This window comes from Panthera pardus, unplaced genomic scaffold (assembly GCF_024362965.1).
Source record: "Panthera pardus isolate Hobbes unplaced genomic scaffold, ASM2436296v1 HiC_scaffold_8, whole genome shotgun sequence".
In the NCBI taxonomy this organism is placed as follows: Eukaryota; Metazoa; Chordata; class Mammalia; order Carnivora; family Felidae; genus Panthera; species Panthera pardus.
The window spans coordinates 2,822,155-2,842,378 of NW_026527013.1; the positions used below are offsets into that span (position 1 = coordinate 2,822,155).

General features: G+C 62.9%; 4 protein-coding genes across 7 annotated transcripts in view; 2 read left to right on the forward strand and 2 right to left on the reverse strand.

Moving 5' to 3' along the window:
* The window catches only part of TJP3 (tight junction protein 3), a 28,141-nt gene extending 24,613 nt beyond the window's left edge, over nt 1-3,528 (forward strand). For all 4 annotated transcript variants that reach the window (XM_053898085.1, XM_053898083.1, XM_053898084.1 and 1 more), the window contains exons 16-21: nt 671-741; nt 1,154-1,364; nt 1,460-1,560; nt 1,714-1,977; nt 2,848-2,894; nt 3,298-3,528. In XM_053898085.1, coding sequence (XP_053754060.1) covers nt 671-741; nt 1,154-1,364; nt 1,460-1,560; nt 1,714-1,977; nt 2,848-2,894; nt 3,298-3,400 — 797 coding nt within the window. In that variant the 3' untranslated portion in view covers nt 3,401-3,528. The remainder of the gene's footprint in view (nt 1-670; nt 742-1,153; nt 1,365-1,459; nt 1,561-1,713; nt 1,978-2,847; nt 2,895-3,297) is intronic.
* Nucleotides 3,529-3,618: 90 nt separating this feature from the next.
* APBA3 (amyloid beta precursor protein binding family A member 3) lies at nt 3,619-10,860 on the reverse strand. Its single transcript, XM_053898094.1, is given in 12 exon segments — nt 3,619-3,817; nt 3,924-4,028; nt 4,030-4,065; nt 4,160-4,279; nt 4,881-5,093; nt 5,182-5,361; nt 5,783-5,944; nt 6,048-6,134; nt 6,301-6,446; nt 9,413-9,452; nt 9,541-10,130; nt 10,727-10,860. Coding segments are annotated over 11 exon segments (1,737 nt in total). The 5' UTR covers nt 10,117-10,130; nt 10,727-10,860; the 3' UTR covers nt 3,619-3,745.
* A 299-nt stretch (nt 10,861-11,159) lies between these two features.
* Nucleotides 11,160-14,857, forward strand: MRPL54 (mitochondrial ribosomal protein L54). The gene is given in 5 exon segments (XM_053898110.1): nt 11,160-11,802; nt 12,647-12,751; nt 12,754-12,820; nt 13,113-13,141; nt 13,144-14,857. Coding segments are annotated over 5 exon segments (420 nt in total). The 5' UTR covers nt 11,160-11,684; the 3' UTR covers nt 13,245-14,857.
* A 1,062-nt stretch (nt 14,858-15,919) lies between these two features.
* On the reverse strand, nt 15,920-17,246 carry RAX2 (retina and anterior neural fold homeobox 2). Its single transcript, XM_019430847.2, has 2 exons — nt 17,017-17,246; nt 15,920-16,312 (listed from the first exon to the last, which is right to left on the reverse strand). The coding sequence occupies exons 1-2, from the start codon at nt 17,230-17,232 to the stop codon at nt 15,974-15,976; spliced, it is 555 nt and encodes a 184-aa protein (XP_019286392.1). The 5' UTR covers nt 17,233-17,246; the 3' UTR covers nt 15,920-15,973.
* Nucleotides 17,247-20,224: the final 2,978 nt, after the last annotated feature.

The window sequence follows — 20,224 nt, forward strand, 5'->3', positions numbered from 1 at the left end:
AGACACAGGATCCGGAGCAGGCTCCAGGCTCCGAGCTGTCAGCACAGAGCCCGAGGCGGGGCTCAAACCCGCAAACTGTGAGATCATGACCGGAACTGAAGTCAGACCCTTAACGGACGGAGCCCCCGCAGGTGTCCCTGTTCTGCACATAATAAAATAAATTAGGTAGGGTTCTGCCCCACTCCCCCCCCTTTTCCTTTTGGGCCCCCCCCAGGGCAGGGCGTGTCACCTCCATCAGCCCCTGGCTGTCCTGGAGGGCTTCCTGGAGGAGGCAGGGCTCTATCTCGAGTCCTACAGAACGCAAGGGGGAGGGGAGAGCAGCAGACGCAGCCCGAGCCAAGTTGGGGCCAAGCGGGGCGCAGCTCGTGTCTGCAACACGAACACCACATCGGGCTCCTTGGCTGCCCCTTGTCGGCTCCGTGACCCCGAGCCGGTGACCTCATGTCCTTGAGGCTGTTTCCCATCCGCCACATGGTCCCCGGCAGTGTAGGCCACGGTCAGGAGGGAGACTGAGTGCAGCGAGTCAGGCTCGTGGCTGTCGTTAGACTCGCCCTCGGGGTGATGGGCAGCCATGGTGGGTTCTTGAGCAGGGGAGGGGCAGGTAGGCCCGAGAATTTGAGCGGCCAGGGGAACGCCCTTCCGCAGCCGCCGGTCACCTCTCCCTCCACAGACAGCGTGTCGAGGACCGACAGCCCCTCCAAGATCATCAAGCTGGATACCGTGCGCGTGATCGCCGAGAACGTAAGCAGGGCCCCGCTCTGTGCCCCCTTTCAAGGGTTGGGAAACCAAGGCCCAGGCCTCCAACCTGTTCCCGCCCCGGCCGGGCTGCACGGCACAGACCCCCTCGGCGCCCCTCTCGGAGGTGCTGCGATGCCGGGGCTTGAGAGGGACGGAGACGCACAGTGGCGAGCGCTGGGCCGTCACAGCCCCTGCCCACTGCGCTCGCCTGCGCCCTGAGGTCAGGGTCCACCTTGACCCCAACCCTCCATCTCCACCTCTGATCTTCTGACCTTTCACCTGCCTCCTGACCTGTCCGCTGCGTCTCTGGGTGTTTCTCTCCCTGCCGTCTGCCCCGCCCCCCGCCTCCGCCTCCGCCTCCGCCTCCGCCTCCGCCTCCGCCTCCGCCTCCGCCTCCGCCGCGGGCTGGGCGCAGAACAAGCACGCGCTCCTGGACGTGACGCCGTCGGCGGTGGAACGCCTCAACTACGTGCAATATTACCCCATCGTGGTCTTCTGCGCCCCCGAGAGCCGCGTGGCCCTCAAGGCCCTGCGCCAGTGGCTGGCGCCCGTCTCCCGCCGCAGCACCCGCCGCCTCTACGCGCAAGCCCAGAAGCTACGCAAGCACAGCGAACACCTGTTCACCGGTAGGCGGACGGCGGGGGGGGGGGGGGGGGGAGCCCGCGTGGGCGGTGGGTCCCGGCCGCGCACTTGCGGCCACGCTGAAGCCCCCTCCCCGCAGCCACCATCCCCCTGCATGGCACGAGTGACGCCTGGTACCGGGAGCTCAAGGCCGTCATCCGCGAGCAGCAGACCCGGCCCATCTGGACGGCCGAGGACCAGGTACCTGGGGCGGGGGGTGGGGCAACGTCCACGGCCAAGGTCGGACCTGAGGTGACGGGCTGGACCTGCTTTGGCAGGGAGGTTGGAGGCCGGGGGTGGGATTGGGAGGAGGGGGAGGGGTCTTGGCTCAGCCTGGCCACGCCCACCCCGCAGCCGGACACCTCGTCGGAGGGCAACCTGGACCTGCCTCACCGAGGCCTGGCCGACAGCTCTGCGGATCTGAGCTGTGACAGCCGGGTCAACAGCGACTACGAGACAGACGGGGAGGGCTACACGGATGGCGAGGGCGGGCCCCACACGGACGTGGACGAGGGTCCGCCGGCGCCAGCTCTGGCCCGGTCCTCGGAACCCGTGCTGGCGGATGAGCCTCAGAGCCCGGGGGATCATGGGAGAGCCCCGGGTCCCCGAGGGGCCCAGGTAAGCGGGGCACGGGCGGGGGGCGGGGGCGGCCTGGCAGGGGTCTTGGGTGGGGCTGGGACACACAGGGGAGCCTGTTTGCCACCAGGATGTTAACGAACAGAAGCTTCTCTGATCAGATCAGTGTCTCACACCCGGACCTAGGGTATTTGAGCCACTGAGTCACTGAACAACTTAAAACAAACATTGTAACCTCTGTATTTCCTTATCTGGGACATAATGAAATGGATGAATCTTGACGTCACAAGGTGGCTGTTTAAACTCAATGCACTTCGTCCAAGTCCCAGCCCACACTAGTTGGGTGTTTAACCACAACAAGTATTTATATAGCATTTGTTCTTACTGAGGCTGCCTCAGCCTCTGCAGTGCCCTTTATAAATTCGACAAAGGCAACCCTTCCTCCAGACTGTCTCTTGTTAAATATAAAAATGTACAAATCTGTGAGGTCTCTACTTGGAATGGTGCGTCCCTGGAGTTGTGCAGTATCCAACCTGCTCAACTGTCCACGGCAGCTTGCTTATGGGGCAGGCACTATCCTGAGCACTTTCCATACACGGATTTATTTATGACAACAACAGCCAACAACAGCCTAACATCCTAACAACATCCTAACAACAGCCCTCTGAAGAATTCTACAGCTGGGAACCCACTTCCCCCTTTGCTGACAGGCTAGGGGATCGCAGCCAAGGCCTTTCTCTGTCCCACCCCATTTTCTCACTAAAAATTGGAGGAGTTGCAGACCTGTGTGGGGCAAGGAGAAAGCGTAGGTAGCACCACCGGGGCCAAGGTGGGAAGCTGGGATGGGGGTCCTCTACACCCTACTTTGTCTTACTCTGGGGGAAGTGCTGACCTCCTTTCTCCCCCTCCAAGGTGGATGGCCATTCCCCCCATGGTCAGTGGCGACAGGACAGCATGCGGTAAGAGCCCCCCCCGTAGTCCAGATTGGGGCCCCTCGGCCCTCTTCCTGGGACTCAGGCTCTGGGGGTGACGAGACCGAGAACCAGGCTATGCCTTCATGGTGCTCCCAGCCCAGTGGGCGGGTTGAAAGCAGACAGGGTCACTCAGACCCCCATGTCGTCAGGGCCAAAGAAGCAGATGCTGTCTTCCTACGAGGACTGACTGGGAAAGTCTCCTGAAGGACAGGACACTGGCTGGGGCTTTGGAGGATGTGTAGGAGTTCGTTAACGAGGCTTGACCCCTAAATGCACAGTCTCGCTCATCTCTGTCCACACCCACCGTGCCCCACAGAGTCAGCCTCAGGTAAGGGTGGCTCCTGCCTGTCCCCTGCCCACAGCCTCTATTCTATTTCCTGATCCCCAGGACATATGGGCAGGAAGCTTTGAAGAAAAAGTTCACGCGAGCTCGAGACATGGAGTCCTCTGACGAAGACGGCTACGACTGGGGCCCGGCCACCGACCTGTGACCCCTCCCAGGTGGCCAGCTGGCCCCTATCCCCTCTTCCTCCCTAGAGCTGGGACTGAGTTTCCCGTACAGAACCTAGAACCCTACCTCCTTCTGCCAATCTTTAATAAATAGAGTATTTTCACAGCACTGGCTTCTAGAGATTTCCAGGAAGGACACCGAGTTGAGAGTCGGTCGTATCCTTCCTCTCTGAACCCCGCAGATCTCGAGCCAAGATGCTGCCCGTTTGTTAAGCATTTAATGTTTTACGTCAGAGAATAACAGGGAGCCAAGAAGCCTCCGGAGGCCCCGCGGACGGAGTCCCGGGGCTGCTGGCGCTAAGGCACGGTGGCGGGCTGGTGGCCGGTCACAGGTACACGGGCTGCTCCTGGCCGGTGAGCAGGCGGTAGGTGGCGGCCGGCATCGTTTTGATGTGGACCTGGGGGGGCCAGAGCGGAGGCCGGCGGCTGGGGGCGGGCCTGGGCCGGCAGGAGGACACGCCCCCCACCCTGGCCCCGCCCCCGCCCCGGCCGCTGCCCGCGCACCTCAACGTGCGCCTCGGTGAGCAGCTCGATGATGCGGGCGTGCGGCGTGGCCACCACGCTGTGCCCGTTGATCTCGATGATGCGGTGCCCCACGCGCACGCCCCCCGCGCTCGGCGATGCCGCCCCGGAGGAGACTGCAGATCTGGAGGGAGCGGGGAGGGGGCCGTGCTGCTCAGGGGGGGGCCGTCGGTCCCCCCCACTCCCCCCCCACCCCCGTCCCGGGGCTGGGGTCTCACGATGCCGTCCTCCACGCAGAAGCCCAGCTGTTCGCGGGCGTGGGGCCGGCGGATGATGGCCGTGGTGACCGGCGGGCAGTGGATGATGCTGAGGGTCACCAGCGTCTGCGACTTCACCTCCTGTGCGCGACAGGGGCTGTGGGCTTAGCGAGGCCCCCAGGGCGCTGCCGGACCTCGCGGCACGCTGCAGCTCCCTCCGGGCCTCAGTTTACCCACTCGTAAAATGGAGCTTTGGAGTCAGGGCCCTATATTCTAGAAGGCTCCTCGAGAAGCAGTTAAGAAGACAAGACTCAAGCCGGGCAGCCTTGGGTCGGAGCTGTGTGACCCCTCCCTTCCCGCGGCCTCCGTTTCCTCACGGGAAGCAAGCTTCTAGCCAGGTCGGCCGTGCTCACTCCTTAACCTGCTGCGTGGGCCCTGTCGGACCCGCCCTCCTGGCCAGGTCCCTCCCCATGTTCGGGCCTCAGTTTCCCCATCCAACAAAAGGGTCCAGACTCAAGAACACGCTTGCTGCCTCGCGGCGGAGAGGAAGGCCCCCGGCTCCGTAGCTGGGCTGCTGGTGCTCCCATCCTGCCTTCACCCCATCACGGTCACCCGGACCAACAACGTCCCCTCTCCAAGACTGTTTCCCGGAGCACGCGGCAGCAGGGGGGTGGGGACTTAATGCTCCACGCCCCTCTGGACTGGCCCAGGGAAAGCACCCTGCCACCCTGAGAGGACTCACGCGGACGGCGGCCTGGCAGGCGGCCAGGGGCAGCCCCACCAGGCTGGTCCCGTTGATGGCAGTAAGGCGGTCCCCGATGCTGAGGGCCCCCGAGCGCTCGGCAGGGCCCCCGTGCAGCAGGTTGGCGATGACGGCCGTGGGCAGCAGGGAGCCCCAGCCCGACTCCACCAGGGCCACGCCCAGGCCCTCACCCCGACGCTTCTCGATGCACACCTGGGGGGGGGGGGGGGACACGGTGGGTGGGGGGCATGAGGGCGGCTCTGAGGGGGGCTGGCAGGGGCCCCCCGGCCCGCACACTCACCTCCCTGCAGTTCTCGCTGTTGGAGAAGTGGTCGAGGTCCCCGTTGTGGAGGTGGCCGGGGCCCGTGGCCCCCAGGCTCTGCTGGGCGCCCACCTGGCTGGGGTCGATGCCGCTCTCCCGGAGGAACTGCCTGTAGGCCACGCTGAAGGCCTGGCCGATGGCCTGAGCAATGAGCTGGGCCTGCGTGGCGACGGGCAGCGGCTCTCGGGGGGTGTCCCGCCCCCCTCCTTCAGGTCTCCCAGACCCTCAGGTGTCCCCGGGGCTGAGCCCTCCCGGCCCCACCAGGGACAGGACTCCTGGGAGACAGCCCCGTGCCCTGTGACTATGGGGACTGTGGAAAGCAGCCGCTGTCTTGGGGAATCTGTCGGGGGAGGGGAGGGACACCGGCCCGGAGGGGGGAAGGCTGGGGGGTGGGCCGCCAGTCTCTGAGGCTTATGGCAAAGACCAGAGGCCCAGGGGGTGGTGGGGGAGACAGCCGACAGCGCTGAGGACCGATGGAAGGACGCTGCAGCGACGGCGTGACCAGGGGTCTCTGGAAGAGTGCAGGGCGGGCCCCGAGCCCCCCCCCCCCCCCCCCGACGCCCGGAGCCGGGCTGCTCACGTCCTCTGAGTGGAAGACGTGACAGATCATCCTGTAGAGCTGGCGGCTGTGTGCCTGGGGCGCCGGCCGCCGGGCCAGCCGCCGCCGGGCCATGAGCACCAGCACGTTGCCGATGTCGGCAATGTAGGAGATGGTCTGCAGGGCATGGTCCATCATGGCCTCCTGCAGGGGGGCGGGGGGGGGGGGGAGACCAGGCCTGGGTGGGCTGTGCGGACCCTCGGGGGGCGGGGGCGCCCCCAGCCCGGGGGCCGGCCCGGCCCTGTACCTGGGAGTCAGCCGTCAGAACCTTGACCCTCTTGGTGGAGACAAAGAGGTCCACCTCCGTCATGGGCTGGGTCTCCCCCTCGGGGGCCTGTGGGGGGGGGGGTGGGAAGTGGAGGCCCACGAAGACCCAGCCTCTGCCCGCCCCACCCCCGCCAGGCTCCAGGGGCCTCGGAGGACCGGCCTGTGGCTCCCCCCTGCCCCCCCCCACCTCCCACCGGCCCTGGGGAGCCCCACCTGCCCGGCCCTGGCTTCACCTTGACGCGGTCCATCACCTCCCGGGCCTGGGCCATGCGTGTGCTGGGGGGCGGGTTCCGCTCGGACACCAGCTGGGTGGAGCCCAAGTATTTGGCCCCAAATATGACACCGTCTAGGAGATCTTCATGGTCACAGGGACCAGGGACTGAAGGCGACAGCGGAGGAGGGTCAGCCCGAGAGCGCCCCGCCGGCCGTGTCCAGCCCCACACGCTCCGCCCAGGGTCCCGGCTCCCACGGTGGTCTGGAAGCACCGACTTCTACCCCCCAGCCTAGCACTCGAGCCATGCGGGTCTGCCCGCCGCCGTTCCAGAACCATCCCAGCAGCAGGAGGGACAAGCAGCTTGGCCTTCACAGATCTAGAGCCCTCTCGTCAGTCTCGAACCAGCTGACTCTGTCCACGGCTCAAGGACCCTGGGCCAGATGACCCAGTTTCTGGACCCCTGAGGGTCTAGAACCAGGGTCAGAGCCCCCCAGAAAAAAAAAAAAAAAGCTCACGACGGACACCTCCACCCCGTGTTTCTAGAATTCTGTCATCAGGCGACAACCAGGCAGTCCCGTTTCTAAAACCAGCAATGTCCTAGGACCAGTCAGCGTCACTCGGTGCTTCTAGAACCCCCCAAATCCATCTAGAGCCAGTGAGCTTTGACCACCGTTCCAGATTTCTCCCTTGCCAGCCCAGACCTGCAGACGGCTCTGTTCCCGATCAGAGCAGAAAGAGACCCCTTGTCACATTTCTAAAACTCACACCGTCCAGAACCCCAGCTGGCTCCCCTCTGTGACTCCAGAACTCTCCGGCAGTCTCCGACCACAGAATTCCGGTGGGGGGGGGGCGTCCAGAAATGGGCACCACTCCGGAACCACATCTCCCCACTCCGTGATTCTGTAACTTCTTCATCGTGACGGCATCGGGTCACGCTTCCAACGGTTCTAGAACGTCCTCACATAGTTGCGCCACTTCAGTTGTACCCGGTGGTTCTAAGAAGTCTCGGAGCAGCCCAGGAACAGACAACTCGGCTCAAAGTTCTAGAATCCCACCAACCCAGCCCAGAAACACGCGGAACGTTCCCCTCCTGGTTCTGTAATTCCCTGAGCAGTCTAGAACCGGACCAGACGGCTCGGTCAGTTCTAAAGTGTCCTAACCGGGAGCCATTGCTTTGTTTGTTTACAGCGACAGGTACAGGCCCCAGCTCTGGAAGACCCTAAGCATTCTGGAACGGCAGACAGCTCTACTCTGAGCTTCTAGAACCGCACCATCCACTATGCTAACAGCCAGGCACAGGTGGGTGTCGTGCCCCTGAAATATGCTGTGACGTGTAAAACGCACACGGCATTTTGAAAATTTAGTGTGAAAAAGACGTAAAACGATTGTAAGATACCGATTGGACGTTGAAACGACACTCAAATACGTTTGAGTTAGTTACAACGGTAGGAATTTTGGAGTGCCCGGGGCCGGGGGGAGGGCTCACTGGGTGAAGCATCTGAGTCTTCCTCTTGACTCAGGTCATGATCTCACGGATCGTGGGATCGAGCCCCGTGTCAGGCTCTGCGCTGACGTAGTGGAGGCTGCTGGTGATTCTCTCTCTCCGTCTCTCAAAGTAAATAAATAATTGTATATATTTTTAACATTTATTTATTTTTGATAGAGAGAGAGAGAGAGAGCGAGCGAGCAGGGGAGGGGCAGAGAGAGAGGGAGACACAGAATCCGAAGCAGGCTCCAGGCTCTGAGCCGTCAGCACAGAGCCGGACGCGGGGCTCGAACTCTCAGACCGCGAGATCGGGACCTGAGCTGAAGTTGGACGCTCAGCCCACTAGGCCGCCCAGGTGCCCCGATAAATACATATTTTTTAAAAATTAAAAAAATGTTACTAGTCTTACTTATCTTTTCTGTAAAGCAGAGAACTAGGAAATCGAAAGTCACTCGTGGCTCACGTTATGATTCTATTGTATCGCACAACTCTAGAACTTTCTGAGTGCTCTAGAACCAGATGGCCCTATCCACAGTGGCAGAACACCCTCCTTTGGTCTGGAGCGGCAGATAAGCTCTTTTCCACCCATGATTACAAAACCCCCCAGTCTAGATGGCTCGGTTCATTCCAGAACACTCTCACCAGCCCAGGTTCTCTTAATCTAGAACCACAGGCAAAATGCCAAAATCTGGAACTACCTGGGTGACTCATAGCTCCACCCATGATTCCGGCACCTTGTAACCATTGGTCCAAACCAGCTCCCCTTCCGCCAACCATAAAACTTGCTCTTTGACTTATAGCCTCAGGTAGTTTACATGGAAGTCCTAGAACATTCTAGATGCCCAGAACCAGTTCTTTCCACGCCTTCGGGGCAGAGATTGACAAACTTCTTATGCAAGTGGACAAACAGTAAATACGTTGGTCTTTGTGGGCCAGATGGTCTCTGTGGAAACTACTCAACCCCTGGCCGTTGTAACATGAAAACCACCATAGACAGTCCGTGAATGAATGGGCCTGGTTGTGTCTCAATAAAACTTTATTTGTCGCTGAAATTTGAGTTGCACATCTTTTTATGCATCAAGAAATATTCTGTTTCCTTCCAACCGCTTAAAAATGTAAGAGCCGGGGCGCCTGGGTGGCTCAGTCGGTTAAGCGACCGACCCTTGACTTCGGCTCAGCTCACGACCTCGCGGTTCATGAGATCGAGCCCCATGCGGGGCTCTGTGCTGACAGCGCGGAGCCTGCTTTGGACGCTCTCGCTCCCTCTCTCTCTCTGCCCCTCCCCTGCTCGTGCGCACTCTCGCTCTCAAAATAAAAACATTAAAAAAAAAAATTTTTTTTTTTTTAACCTAAGAGCTGGTTAGCTCACAAGACGTGCCAGAACAGGCGGCGGGCTGGATGTGGTCCGCAGATGGTCATCTGCCAAGCCCTGCTCTAGAACCCGGTGCTCCACATGGCAAACCTGCCCTTCCGTCCCCATTCATTCTAGAACATTCTCACCGGACCGTCTGGAATCTGCTCAACCAACCTCAGAGCCTCTCTAGAAGCAACTCGTCCCTGGCCAACTTTGTGCCAATTTGGGAGCCTGAGGCGGGCTATTCTGAAACTGCCCAGTCCCTGCGGCCAGGGTGGACAGGACACTCACCCTCCTGGAGGGCAGGGTATGGCACCAGGGTCTTGGGGCTCTGGAAGAAGACAGAAGAGGGGCAGGACTGAGTCCCCTGGCTTGGCTGCTGGCAGCAGAGGCGGCCCAGGAGGCGGGACAGGCTCTACCTGGACACTGGCAGGGGGCTCTTCGGGAACAACCAGAGGGACTGTCTCCAGCCACGGTTCTGGGGAGCTGCTTGAGCTCCGGCTGCCGGCCTGCTCGGCAGAAGCGCCCTCCGGCCATTCCGGGGGGCCGGCATCCCCGTCTGGGTCCTCAGGGGGCTGCAACAGGCGAGGAGCAGGGTCCGGAGGCTCCTTCGGACAAGACTGGGGAGGAGGACACTCCTGGCAGCGCAGAAGGCTCAGCAGGTCGTCCCGGCCGGCCTCGGCAGACAAGAGCCCGTGGGCATCAGCAACGTCCTGGGAGGCCAGGCCGTGGCCGGTGGCAACGTGCAGGGGGCAGGGAGGTCCGTCTGGGGACAAGCTCGCCAGATCACCAGGCAGAGCCTCAAACTGCTGCACCAGTTCCCGGATACTTGGCCCATCAAGTTCCATCTGATTCAGGCTGCCGGGGCCTCCCGGCACCGGGTCCCACTGGCAGTTGGGGGTGACGTCCCGAGGGGGTGAGAGGGCGTCCCTGGGCTCCTCCAAGTCCATAGCTGGAGGGCCTGGGGGAGACTGGGAAGTTGTCAGGGATTCCATGCCTGGGCCAGCATCTGAAAGAGAGATTCAAAGATACGATCTCCTGAGTGCCAACCGGGTGCCAGGCTCTAGGTGGGTGCCGCTCATACAGAGCACATAACTTAAGCCGCACCATACCCTGCAAGGAAGGGTCCACTATGATCTCCGTTGTATAGATGAGGAAACTGAGGCGCAGAACAGGCCGTTGTAAGACAGTAGCTCCACAGGCTCCAAACCCTGAGGTTTCCCCCCCCACCCCCCGCCCCAGCCCGGCCCTGTACCTGTCACCCCAGGCCTCTCCCAGCCGTGGATCCCGTCACCCCAGACTTAGTTCTTCCACATCTTTCTCCACCGCGACCTTGTAACCCAGGTGGGAGACACACCCTGACTCTACAGACCCGGTTGGTACAGGTCCATGAGACCGCGGACTCAAGACCTCAGTCTAAGCCGAGATCCAAGACCCCAGAAAGCAGAGCTTCGTCTCAAAACCTCCAATGTCACGCTCAAGATCAACCCCAGGCTCTGACCCGGACTTCAGAACCCAGCCTGAAGACCTAACTCGAGCCTAAAGCTACCAGTGAAGACCCCGGTCCTCCCGAAGACCCCAGACTCAAGACTTCAGACCCCGTACCTCAGCCGCCGGCTCCAGGCCCCGTTCTGCCCCGTCAGGCCACTCACTTCCCACACCGAGGTGGCCTCAGCCCGCACGGCCCCCAGGACCCCACGCCCCCGCAGGACAGCCCTCCAGTGGCCGCGGCGCCGGCAGGTCCGTCCGCGCAGCGCTCCCGGCCCACTGGGCTTGCGCGCGTTTGCCGGGCCTGCTGGGAAATGTAGTTCTCCCAGCCAGCCTCGCGGCGCCGGAGCGCCAGGTGTCGGAACCAAGGGTTCGAATTCAAATGCTCTGTTTACACAGAGTGAGAGCCCGGGCTGGCCTCTGGGCCTGACTCCTCAATTACAAAACGGGGTTAGTGATCATTGCCTGCCTTCTGCGGCTGTGGGCATTATCCCAATGGATGAGAAAAAAATGGGACTGGAAAATCTCAAAGGGAGAGGCGGTCTCTCTCGACTCCACGGACACCGGAAGCAGCGCCGGGACCCTATTTTACATGGACTTCCGGTTTCGCTCACAGTAGGGAGGCGGGATGGCGCGTCCTGGCCTAACTTTCCCTCCCTGAGCTTCGCTTCCGCAATTATAAACTGGGGATAATAATAGCAGCTACCTGCTACTGGTGAGGATTAAACGAGATCGAGCTGGCTACAGATTTAGCAAAAGGGCTGGAGGATAATGAGGCTGTTAAGTATTAGCCAATTACTTTTAGGTTTTCAGTAATTGCGCCTTGAATAGAATCAGGAATGCATAAGGTGTGATCTTTAAGTGGTAAGTAACCAAAGAAGGGCAATTAGTAAATGAAATCTCTTTGGAAAGTCCCTCACACGGTAACTGAAGACCCCTGTAAAGAAGTCACGGTGAGTGGCTAACGGTGGAGTACTACATTTCCCAGAAATCTCTAGGAGCCTACAACTCCCAAGCACCCCGTAGCCGCTGTCGTCTCCCGGAAAAGTGCACGTGCGGACAGCCGGCATACGCCATGGCGGCCCGATGCCTCTTCGGGGCTACGCGGACCTGGGCCAGCTGGTCGGCCCGGGAGCTCCCGGTCCCTGTCGAGCCTGGAAGACTCCTTGTACGGGGTTACGCCAAGAGACCGGGTGAGCTGGGTTAAGAGGGACCCAGATGGGCATGGTTTGGGAATTGGGGGTTAATAGTGCGCAGGCGCTTGTGTGGGAGGCGGTGCCTAGAATCCGGGCGCGAGCTTAAAGAGGCAGACGCTGAGCTATTTGCGCAGGCGCGCTCTGAGGGACCTAGGAAGGGATTTGGCTCACTGCGCCGGTGCGGGATGTGTTTTGTTGCGGGGGGTGGGGTGGGGTGTTAGGAACTTGGGTCCCAACTCTTGGGTCACTGTGTGACCTTGGGCTACCCGCCACCGGAAATTCGAGGAAGCAGAGGGGCCCGTCTAAGTATTAGCCACCTAAGCAAAGGCAAAATGAGCTGGGTATAGCCTTGCCTGATCTCCTTTGTTGAAAGGAGGGAACTGACAAAATGTTGGGCGTTAAAGACACATACCAGACCTTTTTCTCTGTGAGATACACAGAAGGTATCAAAACAGAATTGGAGAGCAATGACCTGGTCGGTCTGCGCGGCAGTGTTAAAAGCAGGATCTGTGTCTCACTTAAAGTCATTTTGGGTGCATGGGGCGCCTGGGTGGCTCAGTCGGTTGAGCGTCAGACTTCCGCTCAGGTCACAGTCTCACGGTTCATGGCTTCAAGCCCCGCATCGGACTCACTGCTAAGGGTCCTGTGTCCCCTTCTCTCTGCTCCTCCCCTGCTCTCGCTCTCTGTCTCAAAAATAAGCATTAAAAAAGATCATTTTGGGTGCAGCAGGCAAGAGTCTAGGGGACCCGGGGGCCACCCGGAGAAAGGGGTAGAAAAGAAGGCTGGCCTCCTGGGGTGCAGCTGGACAGAAACGATTCTCTCCCACCCGCCCCCCCCCCAGTCATGAAGGGGGGCAAAGGGGGCAAAGGCGGCAAAGGTGGTGTGGTCAGCGAGGCCCTGAAGGACCCAGACGTATGTACGGACCCTGTCCGACTCACCACTCATGCCATGGCGTCAACATCTACAAGGAGGGCCAGGACGTGATCCTGAAGCCAGACGAGGAGTACCCTGAGTGGTGAGTGGGCCAGGCTGGAGACCCGGGAGACCAAGTGACGGGGTGAAGGTGGCCTAGCTGATCCCCTGTGCTTTCCAGAGGGCTTCCCTGGGGAGGTGATGCGTGGCTCCAGACCTGAGTGGGTGGAAGGAGCTTTAAAGGTGGATGGAACAGCCAGTGCAAAGGCCCTGGGGCAGGACTGCGCAGCCTCTGTGTGGGGCCCCGTGTGCTGCTGCCTCTACCCGGGGTGCCTGGGGTGGGGGAGCTGTGGGGGTCTGCTGTGCGGCCCTGACCCCTGCCCACACCGCATCAGGCTGTTCCAGATGAACCTGGGCCCCCCAAGAAGCTGGAGGAGCTGGACCCCGAGACCCGGGAGTACTGGCGGCTGCTGCGGAAACACAACATCTGGCGTCACAACCGATTGAGCAAGAACCGGAAGTTCTAGCAGGGGAAGGCCCCGGGGCCACCCTGACCCGTCAGGGACCTCACCAGGCCCGGCGGGAGGACCCCGGAGGCACACAGCGCCTTCCCCATCCTGCCCCCACAGAAGACTCTCTGCCTGGAGAAAAGAGTTTTCTGAGAACAGAGGAGGCCCCTCACCTGGTGCCTGGTTGGTCCCCAGAGTGAGGCCGGACCAGGGCCCTGGGGTTCCTCGCGGGCCCTGGGTGCTGCTGGGTGCCGTCTGCTGCCAGAGCCGGGAGGGAGACTGGGGCAGGTGGGGGGGGGGGGGGGGCGACTCAGGCCCCGTGGTTCCGTGGCTGCAGCCTCCCCCCGGGCGGTTGCTGTCCATCTTCGGGATTTCTCACGCCGCCCAAGAGGCCCCAGCTCGTCTTCCAGGAGGAGCTGTTTTTAGACCCAACTCGCTTGGTTGCAAGGGACTCAACCCTTTTCCGTGCCACCCGGACCGTAAGCGTCTTTGTGGCCTTCGGAAGCCGAAGTGTCTGGGGCGGGCTCTGCCCTGAGGCATGCTGGCCTCGGGGACTTCGGTGTCCAGGTGTGTGGCTCTGTCTCTGGGTCCTTGTAGCCCCAGGGACTAGTTCTCTTGGACGAGTGTGGCTCCAGGACTCCCGGCTGAAGCCCCCTACCTAGTTTAGCAAGCCCAGCCAGAGACAAGGGACTTCGTTTTCCTTCTTTGGCCAGAGTCACGTGTGGTCTGCATGGGCCGGTCATTTGAAATAGCCCGGCGACCTGGGCCTCACCACCATCCTCCTGTCCACCCATCTGGTACCCGGGTCTCGGTCTCCCCCGCCCCTCCCTCACCTTCACCCCAGCAGGAGATGCATCCCGGAATCTTGCATTAAGACCCTGTGAACCTGACCCACAGACCTGAGTGAGAACCCCAGCTCCCAGCAGTCCTAACTCCTGCCCTGCCTGGGACCCAGGGCCGAGGCTGGGGCTTGCAGGGGGTGGAGTGGGGGATGGGATGAGGGCACCCCCTGGGGGCCGGACCAGGGGCCCTCCGGGCTCCTCTGCTTGTGTGGCTGGGTGGGCGGGGCTGGGGACTAATTCCGTCTAGTCCCAGGAAAATGGGAGTCCTCATCCTCTTAGGAAGACTCTGCCCAAGCGGATTACTTGCCGTCCCTGTGGCCCGCCCAGAGCAGGCGGAGGGTCCCAGCCCTCCCGTGGATCCCCTTGGCTCTCGGTGTAAAAACAAAGGTGTGACGGCTACAAGGCCTTGCCACACCTGCCTCCTGTCACCTCCCTGCGGGCACCTCGCTGCTCCAGCCACAGGGGCCTCCTGGCGGTTCCTCCCTCGTGCCCACCCCGGTCCTGCCCCAGAGCCTTTGGGGGTGCTGTTCCCGCTGCCTGGGTGGCTCCCCCCCCAGGTGTTCCCATGGCTCCTCTTTCACCTCCTCCAATTCCGTGATGTCACGTCTGAGAGGCCCCCCGACCGGCCTGTCGAACTACAGTTGTTCCCTGCACTCCAGACTGCCTCTTCTGGTTTTATTTTGTCCCAGCACTTACAGCCAGCTGGTGTTTTAAGTACGAACGTCGGTGTTTATTTAATTGTGCTTGTGTCTGTCTCCCATCAGAGTGGCAACTCCGTCGGGGTAGGGATTTTTGTCTCGTTCTGTTCACCGTTACGGCCCCGTCGCGCAGTGGATGGATGGACAGAGGGATCACCGGACGATGGGTGGGCGGGGGCTGGGCGGCTGGCGGTCAGATGGATGCAAGATGCGTGGGTGGGCCGCTGACCTGGCTGCCACCATGCGAGGAAGACCGGGCCAGGGGGCTCCTGTGTGAGGTGTCACGTGAGCCAAGGTGAGCAGGGCGTCTCGAACCCCACCCGGTGGGTGTGCACTGACGTGAGGACCGACCCGGAAGTGAACCTGTGGTTACTCCGCGGACAGAGCTCAAAGGGAGGGCGGTTACGTGCACCTCCTGCCTTCCAGCCCCTCCCCTCCTGTCGCGACCTGGGCTGCCCCGTCCTATGGGGAAGTCCCGTGTCCTGCTGACGCTGGGGGGGCCTCCGGCCTGCTCACACCCTGTTCCTTGCCCTCCGTGGCCCCCTTGCCAAGGAGTCCAGCCGAGTTCCGGAAGGGTGTCCGTCACGCCCTGGGGAGACATGGCTGGGCTGGACGGGACAAATGTGGGTCTTGCCAGCAGGGCCCCATCCCGCCCTCACTGGGCTGGGAGACGTGACCGGGTCTGTGGTCAGTGGGGACAGAAGCCACATTTTGATTTACAGAGGGAGCAGAGCGTCCGCCTGCTTCTGCCTGAGAACCCGCCGTTCGCGCCCAGCCCGGCTCCCCCCGCGTCCCACACCGGCGTGGACTCGGCGTGGCACCTGGGGAGTTGGGCTTGGGCAACGAGCTTGAACGACGGCTCCACCCCGAGTGGCTGTGTGGCTGTGGAAACTGGCCTCCCTGGGCCGGTTTCCTCCCCCGTAAAGCAGCTGTCACGAGGGGTAAAGCGACGGGCACGTGGGGGACACACAGTGAAAGACGCCAGGGCCATGGGCGGCCACTGCTGTCCTTTGTCACTTCTGAGAGAGCCGGGGCTCCGCCGTGAGGGACGAGGAGCGGGCAGGGGGACTTGGGCGTGTCTTGCGATGGCAGCCTTACTTCACGGTCCACCCCTTGCCCGGCCCGCAGGCGGGGAGGCTGAGGCCCCCTCCCCCCCGGGATGCAAGGCAGGGGCACCGGCACGGGTGGCCACGGGCGGGCCCCAGACTCAGGCGGGAGGCCAGGCCCTGTCCAGAGCCTGTGCGTGCTCCTTGGCCAGCAGCCGCAGGGACGCCTCCTCCAGGGCGAAGCCCTCCGTGAAGGCTGGGCCAAAGGCGTGGGGCCCGAAGGACGCCTGCAGCCCGGGGCCTGGGCCCAGGAGGCGCGGGAGGCCTGGCACGGCCGGGGGCCCGGGGCCCAGCCAGGGCTCCAGGGGCAGCGGCATGGCCGGAGGGCGGGCGAACGGCAGGGCTGGGGCCTCGGGGAGCCTCGGGGCTGCCACGGCCCCGGAGCCCGACTCCAGACGCTCCTGGCGGCGCCACTTGGCCCGGCGGTTCTGGAACCACACCTGGAGGTGGTGAGAGGGGTGCTCCCGGTTCAGGCTCTGTGGGGAGGAGCCAGCCCGCCGCTCCCTACCCCCTCTGTGTCCTCCTGTGGGGCTCCCCGCTGTGCAGAACCGGCTAGCCTCCCTCTGACCTGCAGTTACCTGCCTCAAGGAGATGGCCCTCTCCGAGAAGGCCCCCCCACGGCCCCCATCAAGCCGACCTGGGGTCTTCTCTGAAACTCGGCCCTGGGCGCTGAGTCCCAGCCACCGGCTCAGCATCTGACGCCCGTGGAAAGCCGTTTCTCAGCCGCGGTCGGCATCCCCTTCCACCCGCTTCGCACCCAGCTCCACGGAAACACCCCGGTGTCACCTTCCACGCCTTTGCATACACTGCTCTGTGCGCCTAGAAAGACACCGCGCCGCCTGCCTGCCTGCCTTCTCTCCCTCCTTTCGTTTTAAATGATTTTATTTTTAAGCAACCTCTACACCCAAAGCGGGGCTTGAACTCACAACCCTGAGATCAAGAGTTACGAGTTCTACCACCTGAGCCAGCCGCCCACCCCAACCCCCCCTTCCTCCTTTCCGACTGGCCGACTTTCACTCCGACGCCAAGGTCTCAGTCCCACACCTCCTCCTCCGGGAAGCCTTCCCGGCGTCTCGCCTGCCTATGCCCCCGGAGGGCCCGAGTGTGGCCCCGGCTCCCTCGCTGGGCTGCCGGGTGCCCTCACCTGCACGCGCACCTCCGGCAGGTGCACCTTGGCCGCCAGCTCCTCGCGGCTGTAGACGTCCGGGTAGTGGGAGGCCTCGAACGCCCTCTCCAGCTGGTGCAGCTGGTACGTGGTGAAGGTCGTGCGGTTTCTCCGGTGCTTCTTCTTGGGGGCCTCCTCGCCCGGGCCCGGCCCCCCCGCCTCCGCCGCAGGCCCCTCACCCGGGCTCAGGAACATGGCTTGTCCTCACCCCCACCTGGCGGGACGGCAGCAGGGCAGACGGTGGTGAGGCCACCAGCTGGGGAGGGCAGGGAGCCCCCCCCCCCCCCGAGTCCTCTGGGTCTGAGGTTAGAGGCGCCGAGGAAAGGCGCACCGGGTCCCGCATTCGCCCTGCCCGGCCCGGCCCTCCGTCCACCTCGGATGGGCTCGCTCTCCATCCGCCTCCCCCTCCTCTGCTCTCGGCTCCCGGGGTGCCTGTCCCTCCACCTCTGTTTTGTCTCTCCCTCTTGAGCTCTCCTGGATTGCCTCTGCTTTTGTCTGTCTGTCCGTCTCTCTCTGTCTGGGACCCCCCCCCCAGGAAGGGAGGAGGCTGGGACACTGGGGGGCTCTCTGCGCCCCAACTCCCGCTCTTAGCCACCTGCCCCGTACTCACCACCCCCAGCAGCCCCTCGATGGCCCCAGTATCCACACGGCCCCCGCCCCAGTGGGCCCAGCGTGTCTGCTGCTGGCCTGGTCCTGCAGACCCGAGCGGGTTGGGGTCCGGAGATGGGAAGATTAGTGCGAGGTGATTAATTGAGGCGGCCCCTCCCGCCCAGGCCCTGGCCGCTCTGAGCTGCAGAGGGAGGGCGTGGGGGGCGGGGGGAGGAAGGCTGCGGCTCCAGAGGGGTGTGTGCATGGGGCGGGGGGGGGGGGGACCATCGGCCTGGGTCTGCCTCCGTTCCCCGTAGGACACCAACGAGGGCCTCCCCTCTCTGGGCCTCAGTTTCCCTAGCTGTAGAATGGTGACACCAGGACCTGCCCGGGTGGGGCAACGAGGTGATGAAAGCAGAGAGCATTGCACAGTGGTTGGCATTCAGGAAGTGCTCGATGAATGCCCACTGATACTGTTCTCAGAGCTGGGGCCAGAAAAAGGTCCTCTTAGACACAGATGTTGACGGGGGCTGGGGAAGCTGTGGTTCCGAGAAGTGAAGTGAAGGCAGTTCCTGTCGGCTCCCCCGGACACCGAGCCGGCCGGGAGTAGGGGGCACTTCGCTGGGTTTGGGGGAATTAATCGAAGTCCGTCCTTCATTCATTCAATAAACATTGTGGAGCGCTTACAGTATACCAGGCAGTGTTCACAGCAGCGAACAGAACAGACACAGACCTCGGGGCGGACATGCTAGTCGGGGAGAGAGCCAACCAGGAGACGAAATACAGTGTCAGGTGGTTCTAAGCCTAGTGAGACAACTCAAGCCGGGAGGGAAGGGGGGACGGAGGGTGGGCCGCTCGTTCACGGAAAGTAATCAGAGCGATGAAGTGCAAGGCTAAAATTCCGGGCCCAAGTGTGTGTGTGGAGAGGGTACTGGGGAGCCACGGGAGTTTGTGGAGCAGGGGAGGGACGCAGTCAGATGGCATGTTGGATGAATATCTCTTGGGGGCAAGATGGGAGGCCTGGTCTGGCTGTGGGGATGGAAGTTGGGGGAGGGGAACAACCCCGGGGGACAGAGTTGGGGGAAGAGGGAGGAGGCGGCTCTCCCCAGGGCCCAATTTTGGGGACAGGTAGATGACAAGGTTGTCCCAGAGGCAGTGGTCCAAGAGCTGGAGCAGGTTCCAGGGGAAAGACCCTGAGACTGGTTTGTCCACCCCCACCCAAGGAGCTCGGCGCCCGAGAGGAGGGGAGACGGGGGGGGGGGGGGGGCGGGGGGGGGGCGGGGGGGGGGCAGCGATGAGGCCAAGACAAGGTCTGGTGGATTCAGCGCCACGGAGGACGGGACGGAGGTTGTCTGGGGAGCGAGGCGGGAGACCCAGGCCCCAGCGCCCGAGAGGCGTGTGAGCCCGAGCCCCGGGGTGGCCGGTGCTCCCCGAGGCTCCCTGGGGCCCGTCCGGGCTGAGCTGCCCCGTGTGTGGGGCGGGCCTGGGGACAGGGGCACGGGGCCTGCAGCACAGAGTGGGGGGGGGGTCCCTAATGCCCTAATTGCCTCCTCACTAACGAGCTGCTCTGTTCTCAGGCCCCAATTAGCTAATTGGCCCCAGGTGGGTTAAGAGGCTGCAGGAGGGATCGGGAGTTAGGCGCAGGGGACTTGGGTGGCTTAGCGGATGCGGCAGGAGGTGCAGACGCTGTGTCAGCTTAGAGAGCCGGATTAGGGGCGGGGAGGGGCGGGGCCTTGGGGCCGGGCGTCCCCTCCGGCTGGATTAGGTGGGGGTCAGGCCACTGTCGGCCCCACCAGCCTCCCACCCGTCATTTCTCCGCCAGGAAAAATCCCTGGGCCCCTTCGGGTGCTGGTGGGGAAAATGAGGCTGGAGGGTGGGTGGGACCTCGGGGGGGGGGGGGAGGGGCACCGTAGGAGGTCAGTGTGACCTTGGGGAAGTCCCTGGCTCAGGCCGTGCTCAAGAGCGGTGGGTCAGCCAAAGCGGGAGGGTGTATTGTGGTCTGATTTGCCCTCTCCGGTTTGAGGGGTCCTGGGGCGACGGCCACCCCAGCCCGGCCGGAGACCCCTCCGGGCATCCTAGAAGCTGGCTGGAAACATCGATGAGAAGGGGTGACGGACAGTCCCAGTAATAACTGGGCACCGGCTGTGTGCACGGAGCCTTGACCGGTGTGAGTCTTCAGGCCCCTACCCATCACCCCGAAAAGACGCCTGATCGTAGAGGAGGCTGCTGGGACCCGGGGGGGGGGGGGTTTGCCCAGAGGCTCCGGGTTTAGCACTAATGTCCCCTATCCCTGGAGTGTCTGTCCTCAGTTCAAGACGCTTCGTCACGGCGGGTCAGGGCCACACAGCCGGGGTGTCAGGCTTGGAACTTGGGGGTGCGAGCCCAGAGCCCCCGCCCCTGCATCTTCCCGTCAGTCTCCTCTGGAGTCACCGGGTCAGGCTGGCGGCTGCACCGCCGTGGCAGACCCTCCCCGGTCTCCCGTGTGCCTGCCCTGAGGGGCGAGGCTGGCGCAGAGGAGCCACAGACGATGTGGAACGTGGGCCTCCGTGGCCGCAGGCAGCCTCCCGAGGTCCTCTGAGCCGGGGACCCCAAGGGTCGA

Coding starts and splice junctions, on each gene's coding strand:
- RAX2 (XM_019430847.2), bottom strand. CDS start 17,232: ATGTTCCTGAGCCCGGGTGAGGGGCCTGCGGCGGAGGCGGGGGGGCCG. Junction 16,313..17,016: donor TGCCGGAGGTGCGCGTGCAG/GTGAGGGCACCC, acceptor CACCACCTCCAG/GTGTGGTTCCAGAACCGCCG.